The following is a 19,917-nucleotide window of genomic DNA, read 5'->3' on the forward strand; positions in this document are numbered from 1 at the left end:
AATCAGAGACACCCACGAGACAGACGGATTCGTTTTTGCCTCGAGATGTTTGAGTTTAGTTTTTTAAGCAGCTTCATCAAAACAAACGCCAGGAAGAATATAGATTTTTAAATAAACACAAATAAAAGACTTATTTCATACTCGCTGCAAACATGAAACCTACATGTATGAATAAGGTATGGAAACCTGAATAAAAATGACTGTCAAACATCAGACATCTGCTTCTGTTTGGTTTATGTTTGCAGGGTTTTAATCTCTGACGTTTGGATGCAACTAAAATACTTTTATATAAAATGTGCACTACAAGATTTTGGAGGAAAAACCGCATCGTCTGTAAAACTGAAATAAAACCTTGTAGTTGCAACCTCGTCTCTTCCCCTGGCAAAAAATAAAAGCCCATGCTGTACACTCTTAATATATTTAATACTTTTCAGTGTCGGAGTTTTAGTTTGATTTGGACCAAACAAGCTGTAGCTGTAGACACACACAAACTACAAGTAAGACTAAAACCTAAAATACTGAAGGTACACACTGATTTGATTGTAGAACCCAAATCTCTCTCAGCTCACTGAAGATTTAAATGTTGGATTTTAAACCTTCAACAGTTCAGTTTCAGTCACATGATAACTTGTTTTTATTGTGTTGGAATTGGATTTTCTCTTAATGTCAATATTCATTTCTTGTGGCGCAGTGAGACTGTCAGCACCATGTTATTAACGCTGGAGTTTTAATTCCATAACTGCAGCGCTGGTGGAGGTTAGAGATGGAGGCTGATTGGGTTATTGCAGTGAGAGGACGTATGGAATATAAAGCAGGCAGACTCTGCAGTATGAACCAACCAGTCTTTGTGCTAAGCTAAGCTACCCGTCTCCTGGCTGTAACTTCATATTCAGGATGTTGTTATTGAGATAAATATCTTTGTGTTGTTGTTGTTGTCTTGGTTGTGTTGTAATGAAGCACGGCTTGAACTTTCACAGCCTCTTTCTAGTTAAACTGTTTCAGTGTTTGTTGAGTTTGTGTTCTGGGACACGTGAATATTTACCGTTTGCTCCTGTTGGACACCGTTTGCCCCTGAGAGCTCATTCAGCCTGGTTCTCCACAGTGGAACAGATATGATTCATAAAACCTTCCATAAAGACGCTGACAGTCTTCCAGGAGAATAGCAGTGTGTGTCGTTGTAGTAACCACAGTGTCGATGGCAATCAGTCAAAAGGAAGATGATTCTCTGCCGTCTGAGGGGGCTTTAAACTAGTCTACATCATATGTAAATCTCCACTTCTGCATCCATTCAATGGCTATAAAAGCCAAGTCTTGTACTTAGCGTTTACTCTTGAATGAATCGCCCTTCACGGAGTAACACGCCAGGGATTTGCTGATTCTCAGAGGACAGAAGATGGAAGAGGAAGGAGCTGCGCGGATATGAAGTGTCTGTTGTGTATCTTTAGATGGGAAACGACATTCTTTATTCATGCACAAGATAAATAGGCAAAAACAAGACGATGTACCTGCGTTTCCGTCGTGCGTTCAAGCCTGAGAGAAGCGCATTATTTTTCTACTCACAAGACAATTTAAAACCTGTCTGTTGGAGCAGCGTGCAAGCAGAAGTCCTGACTGTTATCAGCGTGCTGCTGCAGCTGAGCTGGTTCAAACACGCTGATGGACAAGAGGATCTCACGAGGACAAACACGTCCTCTGCTGCTGTCCAAAGTCTGTCCCCTCTGTGGCAAGAAAAATCTAGTTTCTATCTAGAACTGAGTCGAGAAAACCTCAGTCGGAATATTTCAACCTGGACGGAAATCCACTGGTTTCAACTATTTTATAGAAATAAATGTTTAAAAGAAGCAAGAAGTGAAGAAAAAGTACACTGGATGCAGAACAGCAGGTTGGCCATCCTTCTGAGCGCATGTCAACTCTGCCTTCATCGTTTTACAAGTTGGATTTGGACAGAAATGTCAATCTGTAGTAGAACAAAGTGGAAAATACTGAAATCAATGCGTCCTTGTCTGTTTGGTGACGTTACAGGATTATCTAAAGCGTCACCGTGACAACAAAGATAGAGATGGAGCACAAAGCAGCGTCAGCATGTTGACTGTTCTCCTGCTGTTCGTTTCGGTCCGACGCTCGTAATCTGACCCACGTTTGTGTGGCGGCCAAAGGAGCGAATGACTGATGACATGAAAACTCCACTAAGGTTTCATAAGATTCAGGTCCTCCCGGTGATACCTGTAACGACACACACCCTTGCTGTCCGGTAAACAGACCCTCAGAGGCCTGTTTGTGTCTCAGTCTGGACTCTAAATAGAGTTGTTGAAATGTTACAGCGAGGTGATGATGGTTGAATCACAAGATGAAAAGATGCTCTGATGTTGGACCACTCTGTGGGTTCATTCTGGGTGAATCGCAGAGCAACAAAGAGGGAAAAATAAAATTCTACTTTTGATCTTCTGCCTGTAACGCTGGCCGGGAGGCGAGAACTCGTCAGAGCTGTTGACGGCACTCAGCTCAACAACAAGACACCAGTTCACTTCACGTCATGCTGTCACATGTATATTAATATTAACGACGCCCTTCAAACATCAAGAACTGAAGAAGACATCCATCACATGCTTCTGAAATATTCCTGCTCATCGTCTCAGCGCTCTCGGGGACTCATGAGGACCAAACTCCAGCACGCAGTGTGTTTAACAGAACATGTGATCTGCTGATCTGTGATCAGCGCAGAGAGCTGCAGCCGCTGCTCCACTCGCATTCATACACGGCAACACGGAGCCGTCTGTTATTAATCTGCATGATGTGACCATCGATCCCAGGCAGACACACAGGCAGGCAGGCAGACAGGCAGACAGACAGGCAGGCAGGCAGACAGGCAGGCAGACAGGCAGGCAGGCAGACAGACACACAGGCAGGCAGGCAGACAGGCAGACAGACAGGCAGACACACAGGCAGGCAGGCAGGCAGGCAGACAGGCAGGCAGACAGGCAGACAGACAGGCAGGCAGGCAGGCAAGCAGACACACAGGCAGGCAGGCAGGCAGGCAGACAGGCAGGCAGACAGACAGGCAGGCAGGCAGGCAGACAGGCAGACAGACAGGCAGGCAGGCAGACAGGCAGACAGGCAGGCAGACAGGCAGACAGACAGGCAGGCAGACAGGCAGACAGACAGGCAGGCAGACAGCTTCTATCAGAAACTTTGACGAGCCCCTCTTGTTTTCCAGGCTGTTATATATATTATAGCTGGAGGTCTGTGTTTAGCTCTGAGTCTGGAACATTTAATCACAGTCCATCTGAACTGATTCAGGTCTGAGGTTCAGCTGCTTCACTGCGATGAAAGCTGAAAACTAAAACGCCTCCTGTTGCTCTAACTGAGCAGGTCTGACGCTCTGGTCTCTGTAAACACCGATCAGAAGGACTTTCAAATTCAGTTCAATATGTGATGTGACAGCAGTTCATCCTGGTTGTGTTTGGGACTGAGAAGCAGGTTTAGTGATGATACCAAAGACAAAGATAGCAGCTATTTGTTAAACAAACCTCTCAGTCTCTATGTGAGCTATTCTCTGTTACACTGAGGAACAACTGGAAGCCAACACCTTGTGTCAAACAGCACTTCCTCTTTGTTTGTATGTGAAGTCTTGGAGGGCAATGCAGAAGAGGTACCTCAGACACTCATCCACACCTGGTGAAGACTAAACTCTTCTTCAAAAAGAGTTCACCATCATCAGAAGTTCAACATTGTCAACTTTTAGCCCCTCCCTGTGTGAGTCGCTCAGTCCGGCCTGCGATCAGACGATGCCTCCAGAAGTGCATGTGAAGATGTTGCGTTCAGTCTCGTGGTTTCTTCTTCACAGATCTGAACCTGCGTCAGCTGCATGAGTGAGTGTTCGTTCGCAGCGACCACAGACGAGTCGGTTACGGTTCAAGCTGAACGTGTCAGTGCTGCGTCTGTCTGCACCTGAGGCCACGAAGCTGAACAAACAGCACAGAACTGAAGTGAAATAAATGACCTATTTTCTTCTCCAAATAACAGAAACACAGCCTCACAGCTTGTTCCTCCTCCTCCTCATCATCATCATCTTCCTGCAGGTCTGATTTCTGTTTCAGCTACAAAATATAGCAGCTTCAATTCCAGAAGCAGGAGACTCTGCCACCGCCTCTCGCTGTCTGTCCGACATCCTACTAATTGTATATATTTCCATTTTATGCAACTTCACTACTCCTCTTCTACCCAACAGTGCAGAAAGTAAAGGATCTGAACAGTCCGGCCAACTTGTACGGAGCTGTACTGCTGACATGCAGGACATCTCAGCGTGTCCAGAAGAGGAGTGGAGGTCGGCGTGTTCCTCAGCAGCATCACGAGGGTTAAATGTTACACAGACCCAGAGACCTGCTGTTCCACTTGAACTGCGGTGGAGAAATATTCAGCCAGAGATTCTTTATCTAAACTAGATTTATAACGAGCTTCACAGCATCCACTCGTCAGTTTGCTAAATTGGATGATTTGCTGCTTTTCTCTGGAGGTCTGCGGCGGTGATTTGAGAGGATTCATCTTTTCAGGTGCCTCCTTAAGATTAATACTCAGCCAAATGTGTGAGAAACTCCTGAGGCTGAATGAGCAATTAACACCGTGCTGCTGTGGAGTGGCGGCCATGTTGAGTCAGAAATATGAGGCCACCCAGATTATGGTTACGATCAACATCATAAGGAAACGTTTGTAATGAATGTATCTGCAGAACGTTCACACAACACACTTCATTTGTTCTCCGTACAATGTCTATTCACAGCAGAGGAAGCTATGTTGAGGTAACTCAAGGCTGACCTGAAGCACGAGCCAGGAGCCTTTTATTCTTTCAATATTCAATAGATATAAACCACAATCTCTCTCTAAAGGTGTTGTTGTGGTTTAAACGCTGCCGGTGAACATGATCCATGCAGCACTTCATATCAAATATCACATCAAACTGATGACTGGATCAGATCAACGACTGGTCCCTCAGTCTCCAAAACATCAAGAGAGTAAAATGAAAGATGGATACGACTCTCGTGATACACCTAAAGCTCACGAATTAACATGTTGTGTCTGTAGGCTAGCTGTTTGTCTCCATGCTAAGCTAATCACCTCCCAGCTGTGGTCAGCTGGACAAACTCAGAATGAGTGGACAGGAGACGCGTACAGAGAGTAAAGAGCTCACGTCAAATCAAACTGTATTCTCCTGTTTCCTCAGGAAACTGCTGAGTCACCTCAGGGACGTCTCCACAGGGATCCATGAAGGATAAACGTTATTCTGCAGGACCGTGTGACCGCAGAGATCATAAAGACATAAAGGACATCCTTCAGTCCAGCTGACGAAGACCGAGCTGCAGAGGACGACTCAGCTGACGAAGACCGAGCTGCAGACGAAGACCGAGCTGCAGAGGACGACTCAGCTGAGGAAGACCGAGCTGCAGAGGACGACTCAGCTGACGAAGACCGAGCTGCAGAGGAAGACTCAGCTGACGAAGGCCGAGCTGCAGAGGACGACTCAGCTGACGAAGACCGAGCTGCAGAGGACGACTCAGCTGAGGAAGACCGAGCTGCAGAGGACGACTCAGCTGAGGAAGACCGAGCTGCAGACGAAGACAGAGCTGCAGAGGACGACTCAGCTGAGGAAGACCAAGCTGCAGAGGAAGACTCAGCTGAGGAAGACCGAGCTGCAGAGGAAGACTCAGCTGACGAAGACCGAGCTGCAGAGGACGACTCAGCTGACGAAGACTGAGCTGCAGAGGAAGACTCAGCTGACGAAGACCGAGCTGCAGAGGACGACTCAGCTGAGGAAGACCGAGCTGAGGAAGACCGAGCTGCAGAGGACAACTCAGCTGAGGAAGGCTGAGCTGCAGAGGACAACTCAGCTGAGGAAGACCGAGCTGCAGAGGACGACTCAGCTGACGAAGACTGAGCTGCAGAGGAAGACTCAGCTGACGAAGACTGAGCTGCAGAGGACGACTCAGCTGACGAAGGTCGAGCTGCAGAGGAAGACTCTGAGAGCAGCCGACTGATTATTCACTGTCAGATCATCACCGATCAGGTGAGACTTTGCGTCTTCTCCTGCCAATAAATGTCAACCAATATAATATATTTCCAGTTCATTTGTCATTTTTGGGGGATGGTACATTAAAAAGTCAAAATGCAGAGATGTTTGGGGAAAACACTCAGATTTTATAAGAAATCTGAAATTGAGAGAACCCAAAAAATTGCTTTGTTCACAAAATGCATATCACAATAATTTTGACCTCAATATTAGTAATAAAAGTTTGATTATTAAAAGTTTTTATCGTAAACAAGGAATGAGATTATTTAAAGAAATCAAAGAAAATGTTTATGTTGAAACTGACCTGAGAAATGAAGATTCAGGACATGTGGAGGTCTGATACCTACCTGTCAAACATTCAGCTGTTAGAGGTTTAACATGAGGCTCCAGTGCTGTCAGCACAAATCCAGATGTTGATACCTCTGTAACGAGTCCTGACTCGGTTACGACTCCGACAAGAAGTGAAGTTAGTGTCATCGGGCGAAAACAAATATTACTGCTAAAACTTGAGATGCTGTCTGTTCAGATCTGAATAATTCATCTGTTTGTTTACAGCGCAGACACAACTGCCACACAGCAGTCTGTGAATGTCAGGCTGAGCGCAGGCATACAGGCACACGCGTGTGTGTGCGTGTGTGCGTGTGTGTGTGTGTGTGTGTGTGTGTGTGTGTGCGTGCGTGCGTGTGTGTGTGTGTGCGCGTGTGAACCTTACCGTATAGCGTGGTCCATGCGTGACACAGTGAGGTAAGCTGCCAGGTTGGCTGTGTACGACGAACACACGATGAGCGTGAAGAGCCACCAGCTGCCCATGACGATCCTCAGAGCCACCGAGCCGACCACACCATCCCCGCCTACACACACACACACACACACACACACACACAGAAGTCACCATTACATCCAGCTAATTACTCAAAAGCTCCATCACAGGGATTTACCAGTGTTTTCAAACTTCAGAGCTGCTTCGTGTTGAGAACCAGTTTCACATCACACAGGTGTTAATGGACACGTGCTGCGGGGATCGGACCTGTGACCTCTCGGCGACCAGGAGGCCACCTGCTGCCAGGTGAGAGCGGTGCTTCATCACAGCGAGCGGAGAGGCTGCACGGCTGCATCTAATCACAACCCGCTACGCCTAAAAGGTTTCCCAGGCAACCTGCCAGACCATAATAGATGCAGCTGGGAGCCTCTGCTGGGAAAGTGTGTGTTCGTGCTGCAGTTTGTCTCAGTGTGTGTGGGTCCACGCCTGCACACGAGTGTGTGTTTGCGGACGTGAACACGCATGTTTGCGGGCTGTGGGCGTGCTCTCGTTCCTCTATCTTTGTGAGGACACATTGGACCTTGAGAGTGAGCACAGTTTTGAAAAATGAGGACAGTTTTGGAAAGTGAGCCCATTTCTCAAAAGAGAGCACAACGATTAAGTGAGGACACTTTTGAAAAGCAGGAAGACATTTTGAAAAGAAAAGACAATTTTGGAAAGTGATGATGTTTAAAAACAACAAGGACATTTTAGGAAATGAGGACATTTCTCGAGAACATTTAAATCCGTCACAGTCCAGTTAAGTCTCATCCAGCAATCAGCTGATGACTGAGCTGCAGGAGGACGTTTATTAAAAGGGTTGACATTTTAGAGGACATTGTGAAAAGACAGAGATATTTTAGAGGAGAAAATACATTAATAATAATTGATATTAGTAAGTAAAGACTTCTTGGAGATCATTATGAGAAGTGTGGACAATTTTGGAAAGTGAAGACATGAGGACGTGTCTGAAATAACAACTACATTTCTATCATCAAGTTAACCGTTGACTTCCATCATTTTTCCAGCAAATTGTCGATGAAAATGAAAAAAAAAGTGAAAAAAAGAAGACATTTCGGAGGACGTTGTGAAAACATGAAGAAAGTGTTTGGAAAGTGAGGACATCTGGTCTTCTGACTGTTCGAGGTTTAAGACTTGATTTTAGTGTTTAGGCCAGAATGAGGTTTTAGGACAAGGTTGGGGTCTTTAGTGTTTATTGAGACTAAAACAGACACACACACACACACACACACACACACACACACACACACACACCTGAGCTCATTGTTTCTCAGTGACACTTCCTGGAGCTCTGCACGCTGTAATCTAAACCCCCCCTCTAATTCATTTAAGCACTTTAAAGTTTCATGGCCTTGTATCAGCTGCTCTGTTAAATATTTCAGACGCTACAAATCCTCCTGTGATTATTGTTTCCCTCTTCTGTTGCCGTGTAATCCGCGTAACAGCTCTAAATTAAAACTCCACAAAATCAAACTGAAATCCGTCTTTACACAGCAGATAATCTTCCTCTTGCTGCGATCAGCTGTGATTGATTTCAGCCAAACAGCTGAGCTGCTGAACTGTGAGAATATCTGAAACACTTATTTACAGTCAGCAGACACCGGAGTCTGTTTGTGTCCATCAGATCGACGTTAATCCAACATTCAATATTCAGTCAAATAAACTCAAAAAGGATGAAGAGCTGCAGAGGTTCGAGCCCGCTGCCGCTCAACATGTTCACTTATAACGTTACAGAAAATATCATTCATGACTGTTATGTCTTTGACAAAGAGGGACTTCCATTAGCGAGCAGGGAGCCTGCCAGAAACATGCTAGCGCTAATCATCATGGCCAAGCCAACGCAACAGGACAAAAAGGCTGGGACCGGCTCCAGCCCCCCTCCAAAGGATAAGCTGCTCTAATGGATCACGGACCCCCGTCTCCTAACTGTGTGTGGACCAGGTCTCTGTTGTGGAGCAGTTTCTGTTCTGACAAACATGAGGGGCCAAGTTCACCAAAGCAAAACATTTCAAATCCACAGATTGTGGATTCAAACTGGTTTTTCTTCTCTCACCTTGATGTACGAACGCTCCGTAAACGATCCAGATGGCGCTGTGCAGAGTGCCCGACCCGACGCCATTGGGCGGCTGGCCTGGCGGTGCATTCTGGGTAGAGGAGGAGCGCAGCGCCTGCAGCCTGTTGAGCAGGAAGATGAGCACCCCCACCACGGGGATCGCCGCGGCGATACAGGCCCAGACTGCGAGGTCAAAGGGCGCGAACAGAGAGAAGATGTTGATCTTTTCTTCAGGTTTTCGCAGCAGGATGCCGACGCTGTAGTCCAGGTAACGCTTGCTGAAGTCCACCACGTTCTCCCTCTCAGGTGTGATGGTGATGGCCGACACCGCCAGGTCGGCTCTCTGGAGGAGGAGGAGGAGGAGGAGGAAGGAGAGGCGGGTGGACAACAGAGGGGACGTTCAGGGACAAAATGCGACAACATCTATAGTCAAATGTTAAAGTTTAAAAAGTCCGTTTCTAGTGAACCTGTGATCTTTCAGTCGGCCGCCGGCTGCAGTCGCTGCTTTGAACACAAAGAACTCAACTATATTTCTAGTTTTACCTTGTTGATGAGATCGCCGATCATGCCGTTCCACGAGCCGTTAAGAAGCTGAGACCCATATTTACTGTCGGCCACCTGGAGGAGAGATTAATGAAGTCTGGTGAGTTTATGCCCCCAGTTTCTACGGCCCACGTCTACAGAGCAGCCAATCAGAATAGGACATGAAATGACAGAATACGCTGACCAGTGTGACGCCGTGATGGACAGAAGATAGTTAGTTAACAGCTTGTTTAAGCGATTGGTTGAGTCTGACATGTAATTACACCTGAACTAAACCTGGACCCGTCAGTCACTCAGCCCCACCTGGTAGATCTCATATTTGAAGCCCAGGATTTTGGCGAGGGCGTCCAGGACGTCGATGGAGAAGCCTTTATATCTCTTTGGCTGCCCAAGGATGTTCTCTGCCACCATGACGAAAGGGTCCTCCTGCAGGTGGGGGGGGGTGGGGGGGGGGTGGGGGGTGGGGGTAAAAGCCAGTTACTTCACGTGTTCCACAAACTGCAGCATCAACCAAAAACCACAGAGACACACAGAGTGTGATGAGCTCTTTTCAGCCTTTGAGAGGAGCCAACGTGCTGCAACACAACTGAAGTTATTAATATGTGTAATAATCACGTGCTTCAAGGGCTTTTCATGTTGTTTTATGAGTTATTCATGTTCTATATACATAAATTCATGAGGCAGCGCCAGCAGCTACAGTATATGAACTTACATCTTAATGCATTGTCTTCATAATGATAATGTGATAGTGATATCTGGAATCGTGGCCGAGGTCTGTTTCAACAGGAAGTGAAATGACTCCTCCTGTTGTTTGACTCGATCTTGTAGTGAACTGGTTTCTGGGACCGAGGCAGCCTCTAAGTGGCCCTCTGAATCAGGATCTGTGCGCCTACACGCACGAGTTGTTGCATGTTAATATTAATAATAAGCACTAGGGTTTTTGTTTTGGCAGGTAGGTTTAGAGTAGCTCCACCGCGCAGGTTCTATGTTGTGTATTGATGTATTTGATGAGGCTGTACTGCAGTACTCCTGCTTAATGTGTCTGCAGCTGATGCACTGAAGTCGTTGCAGACCGACTTCATCAGGTTTCCTGATAAAAGAGTACACAGTCGGTCTGTAGAGAAGCCTGCACAGGCGGGGGGTCTCAGCGGCTGCTGCAGAAGCTACAGAGCTGCGTCGGTGTTGGTAGCCGGCAGTACTCAGAGCTGGAAGTGTTGCAGCTGCAGGGGATCATCCGCAGGGTGAAGGTATTAGTCTCGCTTGGTTAGACCTGCGTCTCTGCGGTGCTGCGCCAGCGCAGGAGGAAGCTCTGGCTGAACCTGCTGCTGTTGTGGGATCAGGGGCTGTTTGTATCTCCTAGACTAATCACACTGACCGGAGGCTGCTGAGGCCGAGGTGCTGGATCGATGGCCTCAAAAAGAAAAAAGTGTTGAGGGGGAAACTTTTGGGTGGAGGAACATGAGTCGGGAGGAGTCAAGTGAAGTGAAATTGACTTTGAGTAGCTGAAAGCATTTGCATTCTCCCACACTGGCACATATATACACATATACACATATACTTATACGAGTGTATGAGTCTGTTTTTAGTGGTTTGTATTATTGGTTGTTCTCTCTGGATGGTGACGACAGCTAAATGTCTAAAAGGTGATTAAACACAGTTTAATCTCACAGATGTCACCTACCAGTAAAGTGACCACTTTGACCGTCACTCCCTGCATGCCGTTCTCTATCCGGCTCTCCTTCAGACTGCCGTTCAGTCCGTGAACTGAGTCCCACGTGGCGAGCTGCAGGAAGAGACAAAGAGAGGACGGGGAGTGAGCGAACAGAGGCCTCCCAGTTTTAACCATTTCATTAGTTTGTGTGTCAAAGGTCCTCGTAGAGAAACAAAGACCAGAGCACCCGTCAATTAAGCAAATGCTGCGCGGCCCACAGGCTGCAGCTTTACAATGTATTCACTGGTCTCGTGGAGACCCCCCCCCCCCCCCCACTGCCTCCAACAAGCCTCTCAAAGACCCGAAAACAAACTCAGAGCATTGGGAGTTCATGTGTGTGTGTTAGAGAGCATGTGAGAGGATCATACTGATGTTTTAATGTCCCTGAGAAGTGATTAGTTCCATAAGGAAGCGCTTTGAAACTGGTTTGACAACCTTTAAGCTTCCTTGTTCTTTTCCTGTTCCCCGTCAATCTCTACTGACACCAACAAGATGCTAATAATAACAGAGAAAAGAGTGATGAAAATAAAATGATTCACAAGTCAAAGGTTTGTTAAATATTAATACCAAAGGGGACAGAAGCTCATCACAGGCGACACTCTTCACTTTGATTTTCAGCTGCTGGTTTTTGTCACCAGGTGTTTTCCATTAGAGCGTGTGTGTCTGTGAACACGTTGCATAAAAACAGTGTGAACGCATGTGTGGCTGGCTCTGTGTGTGTGTGTGTGTGTGTGATGATAAAGAGCATCCCTGTCACCGTGGAAACACACACACACACACACACACACACACACACACACACACACACACACAGCGTATTGATCAGGTCAGATGGTTGAACAGGCTTCACACTCACACGTCTCTGTGAACTTTCCCTGTTAAGTATTCGAGTGTGTCGAGCTCTCTCTCTCGTATGAATACAGACTCATTGTCTTTGTGTCACATAATCAAACTACTCAGTTTCACTCATCAATGTAGAAACAAGAGAAAATAAAAACGGGTCACTTTCACATTAGAAGGCTAATAAAACAGTGTGATCGACCGCGCTCGGATTCATTTCAGTCGACAGCTAATGTGAACACGCTGGTTAATCTCTGACAGAACGCTTTAATTAGCGTCGTCAGGATAAACATGCTGTCTGGTTCTTGTTGTACGCCGTCGAGAGCTGTAAACAGCAGCCGGGGTCGCGCGGCAACACGTCGCCGGCAACAAACCGCTCTGCTAATCACGACACAGCGTGTTCGTTGAGCTTCTCTGATAATGGCATGCTGTTGATAGATAGAAGAAAGCGAAATCCAAGTGAATGTGGACAGATTGTAGTCCTCCTCCGTGTTTAACATCCTTCAGAGCTGCTTCATGCTGCAGAGAACGTGACCTTTGAACAGCCTTGATAATGTCAGGGTGACACTGGAACACTGCAGCACTGAACCGCTGTGTCAGAAGTCCAAGCCTGTGTTCAAACCACTTCTCCCAAGGTGCATTTCAGTCAGAAACGTCCAATCACAGAGCGCCTGTAGCACGCATCGCTAACAGCTAGCTGAGAGCAGAGCGGACTTTTCTTAGAAAGCTGATGAAATATTCAGCAGATTCAATCCGTTTCTACTTTGGATGAATTCAGTAACTATGGCGACACGGTTTGTTCCCTGAGGATCGTGTGCATTTTAGCCTTTAGCGACGTCCACCAAACCACCACAATCACACAGGAGCCTCCTGTGTTTCTGCAGCAGGTTGGAGAACAGTGTGGAGATCATTAAAATAAAACTTTCAACTCTTTCCAGCTGCTGGAGCTACTCATCTTAAGATATCTTAGATGTTAACATGCTAAGCGTTAGCATATAGCACTGGATGTAACATTCAGATGCTACCGGTGGATTCCTGCACACAAAACGTATTTTAAGAAGCTCTGCTGTTCCTCAGATTATATCCTGGATGCTAACTGTAGGCAAAGTAACATCTGAGCACTTTTAGAGGCATCCTGTCATAAACAGAAGGTTTACAATCTGTGCAACATGCCCTCTCTCCTTCTCCTAAAGGAGGAGGCGTCGAGAGCTGAGGATGATGGAGAGGCGTAAGGAGGAGGGTAAATGGAGATGAGAGGAAGGAGGCGGAGAAGAACAGAGAAGGAAAGAAAGAGGGAGCGCTTGTTTAATAATCAGGGAGCTATTCTCAGCTCGGCTGTCCTTTAGATGATCTCAATCCTCCCGTTTCTGGGTGTGAGAGATGGGGGGGGAGTTCCTCATTAACACACAGATGAATGAACTCCTCAGATTGAAGTCTTTCTTCTGTCTCACTTGAACTGTTGAACCGTCAGAATGACCATCGACCCAGAGAGGAGGAGCAGAAGAAATGTTGTGTATTCAGACTGAGACTGTTCCGCCCATCAGGGATGAGCCTGGATCTGTGATGAGGCCTCAGAGTGACAGTAAGACAGCAGGCAGTGGGTCACCGGACGCCAAATCAATGACTGAGATTTCCAAAGAGGAGTTAAGAGTTTTCCCGTTTCCTTCAATACAAACATCGTTGTTACTCTGGAGGTTAAAGACTCACTGGTTTCACCGCTCAGCCTTCTTACTCAGCTAGACGACGACCGACTTATATCCTCGGCAGAAAACTGGATACAAGAGATGCTCGCAGCTGTAAACACATGACTCCTACTACAACAGCAAGTATTAATAATAAAAGTACCCAAAGGAACCTTCAGGAGTAAATAATCACATAGAAAGTTAGTTGACAAATTGCTCAAAATTCATTCTTCGTCGCCTCAGTTTTGCACCAGTGGTTTTGTCGGTGTTTGTTTCTCTAAATCAGCCACATTTCCCATCAGCCTCCTGGCTTTCTGTTGATGATGTATTGAGGATGAAATGCTTAACGTGCGGTCCTGAAGTTATCGGCAGACAGGAAACAGCTCAGAACATCTAAACTTCCCTGTAAAGAAACAATAAAGACCATCTGTTCTGCAGCGAACACACCACCTTTTATTCCTGACAATTATTAGATTATTAATAGTAGAAATAGATTTTCCAAAATGCCAGACGGTCCCAGGTGAGTTGCCAGTCTTTCTAACTGCGGCTCATTTCGCTGACTTACGGCAGCCATGTTGCTCTGAGCTGTGAGAGGAGCTGGTAATGAGAGGAAGAGGAGGTGTTACGTTTGGTGTTTCACTACAGGATCAGATGTTTTCTTTCTTCATTCTATAAAAATCACATTTGTTAAAAGAGCTTTAGGGTTCACGGCTCCACAAACAGCCGTGCTGCGTACCTGTTGACAGTTTTGACATATTGATGCTGTAATTAGTTAATTGGCTTCTCTGGTCTTGAAACTGAAAACACAAATGACACAGTAGCCTGTAACAGAAGCTGGACAACGTCAGAGACCTCCCAGACCTTCAAGGAAACTGAGACTTTGAAACCAGGAAAGTTCAAGTTAGACTCTGAAACCACAGAAGAACTAAGTAACTGACACAAAGACTAAAGCTAAACTCTAAAATAATGAAGGTCAATATTCAAAATCAGGAACAGTGAAGTTCACTGTATCAGATCACACATGCTGGTAAGAACAGACCGATAAGGTCAACTAGATAAGGTGGTGGGTTGATGATTATATATAGTAGAATTTAATTGGCACTTAGCACAAACCTCTGGCGTCACCAGGCCAACCACTAGACCCTCCACATGCTCTGACCAGAACGGGGTGAGTTTTCCGCTGATTTCTTTCTGAGTTCTGCAGAAACTGAAAAAGAGGAAGTTGTGCAGCAGCTTCAACCTCTTCACTCAGACAGGCATGAAGTGATGAACTGGCTGCTTTTCATCCACCTGAAGTGTCTGCAGCCTCTTTGAATGTGTCTCCTGTCACGCATGGTCTGGGTTATGAATACACTCTACCTTCTGCACTTCAGCCACTTCTCCATCGAGATGCACCAGTTCTGCGAGTGCTGTGGATGTGAATGCTCTTCATCACAGAGCAGCGTTCCTCTCTTTGTCCTGGTCTTGGATGTGCAGGATGTCCTGTTCTATTTTCTGACGGAGCTACGAGCTTAGCTTGACTCTTTGAAGCTGTGATGAAAGTAGACTCTCTTTAAGTCACAGGGACGAGCCCGCAGACATGCAGGAATCACACAATTAGAATAACAGAGAAAGACACGTCACCAAAACTGTCTACCTTCATGCAGTTTACATGCTATTTTCTCTGAGTTCATGTGCTGCTACAAGTTTTGAAAAAACATTTTTGCTCAGTTTTTGTACCACACAGGAGTCACAGGGAGGATGTCGGGGAGGTGGGTGGGGGCGCAGACCAGGATTCATGTACTGCGTCCAGAGAGTGGTTACGTTTATGCTACGCAAACATTTTAGGGAAGTTTAGATCAGATCTCGGTTTTAGTCAAATACAGAAGAAGTAAACACTTCCTGTCTCGTGCTTTAGTTGCTACAGATAGCAGGTGAACATCTGATGCTAACATCAGCGTGCTAACATGTTGATGTTCAGCAGGTGCAGTGTTAAATGTTAATCATCTTAGTTTAGCATGTTACAGTTCTAGCATCTGCTAATTAAACACAAAATAGAGCACAGACTTATTTGGTCACGACGTGTATTTAACCTGATGGTGGTGCAGGAGGAGGGCCAGGGGGGTCAGATGGTCACCAGAATCATTAGAATCCATCTCATGTGCACCATGAATGTCTGTATATAGTGTTGAGATATTTCAGTCTGGACCAAAGGGCCGCTAGCGTGGCTAAACACATGAAATATGTAACGTTTTGCAGATTTATTCAGTATGAAAATTGTGCAACTATGCAGACACCTTCATGAAAACATTATGTTGATAAAGAACAGAACTGCAGACATTTCTGCTGTTGTGTAAACGTACTTTCTAGGAAACAGGAGGTGGTCAGTGAGGCTGCAGCGTTCGGTGTCTTCGCTCAGTGACTTTCAGTTGTGTTTTCAGTCTCTGGTGAAAAGGCTTCAATTTCAAAGGGATTAAGTTGAATCAAATCACTGTAAATTCAGGAATCATCTAATAAAGGCTGTCAGCACGGATCTGATCTGGAAGTCGTCTCCATGCTGGTTCACATCCAGCTCCTGCTCTCCTCCCAGCGGAGGTCAAACATGGCGGATAAATCTCTACCTCGCTCACAGCGCCGCTGCTCATGCATTATTCCTCTCCTCCCTGCTTCTTTCCCTTTTCCTCAAATGTCAGTTCTCTCTTTTTCCTCCTGTCATCCAAAAGGCTACGCTGGCTGTACTTCTGTAAGTCACTCTCCCGTGGACAGCACAGCGAAATGCCAGCGTTTGCCACCATCCCCCCCCCCCCCCCCCCCCCCCCCCCCGCCTCGACTCCCTGACAGACTTCTTCTCTTATTTCCACACGTTCACCTCCTCCTCATCCTTTTCTTTGATCGGTGATTTAAAAGGACTTTAGAGGGCGTGTGTCCCTCTGAGTGAGCCAGACTTCCTGTCTTTTCAGTTCTTATTTATGCGTTATGTTGTTTTATGAGTCAAATCAAATCTGTGCAGAAGAAGTAAAAGTCAAGAAAGGGAAAGTAAAAGCAACATTTCGATAATCTCTCATAAGTACTCGTGTTTCATTACATATATTATCATTATCATATGACAAACATGTAACTTTAACAACTCGTTACTGGACAACAACACACCTTATGACCCTCGAAGGATTTCAGTTTCCCCTCATCTGTCATAAAGAAAATAATTAAAGAGACAACATGTGTCCGAACTGTAAAAACACGAAGCAGCACAGTGCATCATATTTTATATATATATCATAAGCTGCTTGTGTGTAAAAGATGAATGTTTACAGTAGTAACACGTCAAACTGTAAAATAAATGCAGTGCAGTAAAAAGTAGAATCTAGTTAGTACTCTGTACTTAGTTTAAAGTAAACACACTGCAACAAATATTAATCATCAGTTATTTTAAATATTAACACAATTCACGTTTCAGAGTAATATTTAAAAACTCATCAACACACACACGTGCAGGAAGATGTAGTGAGATATAAGATTCTGCTGAGGTAAACACATATTTGCTGCAAGGACACACACACACACACACACACACACACACACACACACACACACACACAAGGTCGAGTCTTCTCCAGCACACATGCGCAGCCGTGCACACACACACACACACACACACACAAACACAAACACACACACACACACACACACACACACACACACACACACACACACACACAGGCCTCTGATGCGTTTCCCTGTTGCGGAGCCTCTTTGATGTTTCTAATCTACACAAAGCTGCGCTCTCCGGGGCCTTTTCAAAGAAAAACACACCAATATGAATAGCAATTAGTGTACATACATGTGTGTGTGTGTGTGTGTGTGTGTGTGTGTGTGTGTGTGTATCTGTGTGTTTCCCAGCTTTTGATTTCTACCTTTTTGTTGGTGTGAGAGACGATCCGTGGGCGTTGGATAATTAGCGCTGCTGCAGGGACTCATATTCAACCTTCACTGGATTACGAAAGTTTAGAAGATCTGTTTGTTAACTCTCACCAACAGCTTCACCAGCAGCTTCACCAGCAGCTTCACCAACAGCTTCACCAACAGCTTCACCAACAGCTTCACCAACAGCTTCACCACCGAGCGCTTTATTTAGACCAGAGATTATGAATCTGACAAACACCGACACTTTTCATTCCAGTCGCTACCAAAATAAGAATCGAGGTCTGCAAGCTTTATTTCTTATTCATTTTCATTCCAGCTTCACTGTATTGAGTCTTTGTGGTTATTATTGTGAATGCGTTCTGTTCTATAAGTTGACATTCAGTCATTTAATCTTTACGATACGATAAGTTGTGTTAATGTTCAGTCCAGAGCTGCCTGAACTTTGCTTGAATCAACATTTATCAGGAACACAAATCATGTGGCGTGACAGAAGACGGCTGCCTGGATGAGGGGCATCTGAACTATCTGGAATCCAAACGTTACAACTGATTTCATCACAGCTTTTTCATTTTCAGTCCAGTAATTATCTCCGAGCCTCATTTGGCGTCTCTTTGTGGGACGTCCAAGAGCTCGGCGGTCATCCATCACTGCCCACGCCTAACAGAGAAAAAGAAAGACTCCATCTCTTTTGCTTTGGAAAAAAAATGAAAAGGGAGAGTCTATCATGTTCCATGCATTATTCACAGAAATTAGCAAGCTCCGAGTTTTCAAAGGCACAAATTGTTGTTAACGACTCCAAATTACCTCAGGGATTTGAAATTAGTAGCGTCTGAGGCTCATTTTCGGTCTCCAACATTTCTAATGGATTCATTTCAGAAGGGCCGGTAACAATGCAGTCCCCATTACGGACAAATGGGCGGGTAATTTCTATCCTCAACAAAATAATTGCAAACCTCTTTAGCTCTTCCGTGGGAGAGAAGAGACAGACGGAGACAGAAAAGAGTCGACAGGGACAAAGAAGAGACAGACAGATGGGGGACGGGGGGGGGGTTTCATTCAGTGTATAATAAGTCTGCATTTTCCCAACATACTCAAACTATTTCGATAAGAGCTTTCATGTATTTTCTGCAGTACAACACACTAATAAAAGTTGCAGGTTGAATTGTCTTTGATTGTATCGACACCACTGACGGTCTCGTTTGTTCAGAATCATAATGAAACGGTTCTTAACTTTCCCTCATTTTGCTGAGTGACCTGTTAAGGACTCCTTGCAGGACCCCCGAGAGTCCTCAGACCCTAGTTTGAAAACCACTAGAGCTAAATCAGGGCCCTATTACAGCTCGGAGAGGTTATCTGTCTGCTCGTCCCGGCGGCCCTCCTCCTCCTGATTAAAACCAGCGATTCCCCGACCCCCCCTCTGAGGACAGTGGGCGAGAGCGTAATGTCTTCTGACACGCGTTCAGTCGCTGCCACCAATCGAAGAGGACGGAAAAAAACACCAGAGTTTTGTTTTTTTTCTTTCGTAGGAGGGCGATTTACCGACAACAAATTGCTGCGAAGACGCATCAAAAGTCAATGAGATGAGAACAGTGAGGACAGATAGATGGGATAACACACAGGGGAGGTCTGAAGGACCAGAGCGCTGCGGCACAAGTTTCCCAAAGAGGGAAATGACATTTCAATCTCTATCAGGTCTGATCTGGAGGTGGGAGGGGGAGTGGTGTTTCATCTGTGGGGAAAATGTACTTTGAGAAATGGCCCTGGGAGGAGAGAGGAGAGGCGTGGACAGCACAGAGAGATGGAGATGGAGATTTGGATAACACCAACACTGTAGGGGGAAAATGAATCGAGTGTGTAGCTGATATCTCACCGCCCGGCAGACAACATCTACTCGCACATCAGAAACTCCAGAAAACTTTCCTGTGTGCCACCAACACCCCCCTCCTCCTCCTCCTCCTCCTCCTCCTCCTCCTCTCCCACAAACACATTTAGACTGCCTAAAGAAACAAGTCGATGTGAGATAAACTGGAGGCTCGCTGTCGAAAGTTTTCTGGCTCAGGTAATCCTCCAGAACCGGGCGGGGTTAGGGTTAGAGGGACAGACAGGTGGATGATTTCAGGACAGATTTTCTGAAGATGTAAAGCAGATGTCTGCTCCATTCTGCTCCCCTCCACATTGTGTCCTGACCAGCTCCCCTCCAAGACTGAAGACACACACTGTAAAACCTCTTAACTTTGTACCTGAGAGTCAGACTGTGAGTGTACAACATAATCCAGCTTTCAGAGCTGCTCGTTGTCAAACCGTTAC

At 45.8% G+C, this 19,917-nt stretch overlaps 1 protein-coding gene across 1 annotated transcript in view; it reads right to left on the reverse strand.

The window, feature by feature from the left end:
* Positions 1-19,917, reverse strand: part of LOC139303175 (glutamate receptor ionotropic, delta-1-like) — a 362,737-nt gene that overhangs the window by 16,740 nt on the left and 326,080 nt on the right. Inside the window, exons 9-13 of the mRNA XM_070926903.1 lie at positions 11,159-11,260; positions 9,781-9,903; positions 9,478-9,552; positions 8,935-9,277; positions 6,774-6,912 (exon numbers count right to left, since the gene is read on the reverse strand). Coding sequence (XP_070783004.1) covers positions 6,774-6,912; positions 8,935-9,277; positions 9,478-9,552; positions 9,781-9,903; positions 11,159-11,260 — 782 coding nt within the window. The remainder of the gene's footprint in view (positions 1-6,773; positions 6,913-8,934; positions 9,278-9,477; positions 9,553-9,780; positions 9,904-11,158; positions 11,261-19,917) is intronic.

The sequence above is a fragment of the Enoplosus armatus genome, chromosome 20 (genome assembly GCF_043641665.1).
Source record: "Enoplosus armatus isolate fEnoArm2 chromosome 20, fEnoArm2.hap1, whole genome shotgun sequence".
NCBI lineage: Eukaryota > Metazoa > Chordata > Actinopteri > Centrarchiformes > Enoplosidae > Enoplosus > Enoplosus armatus.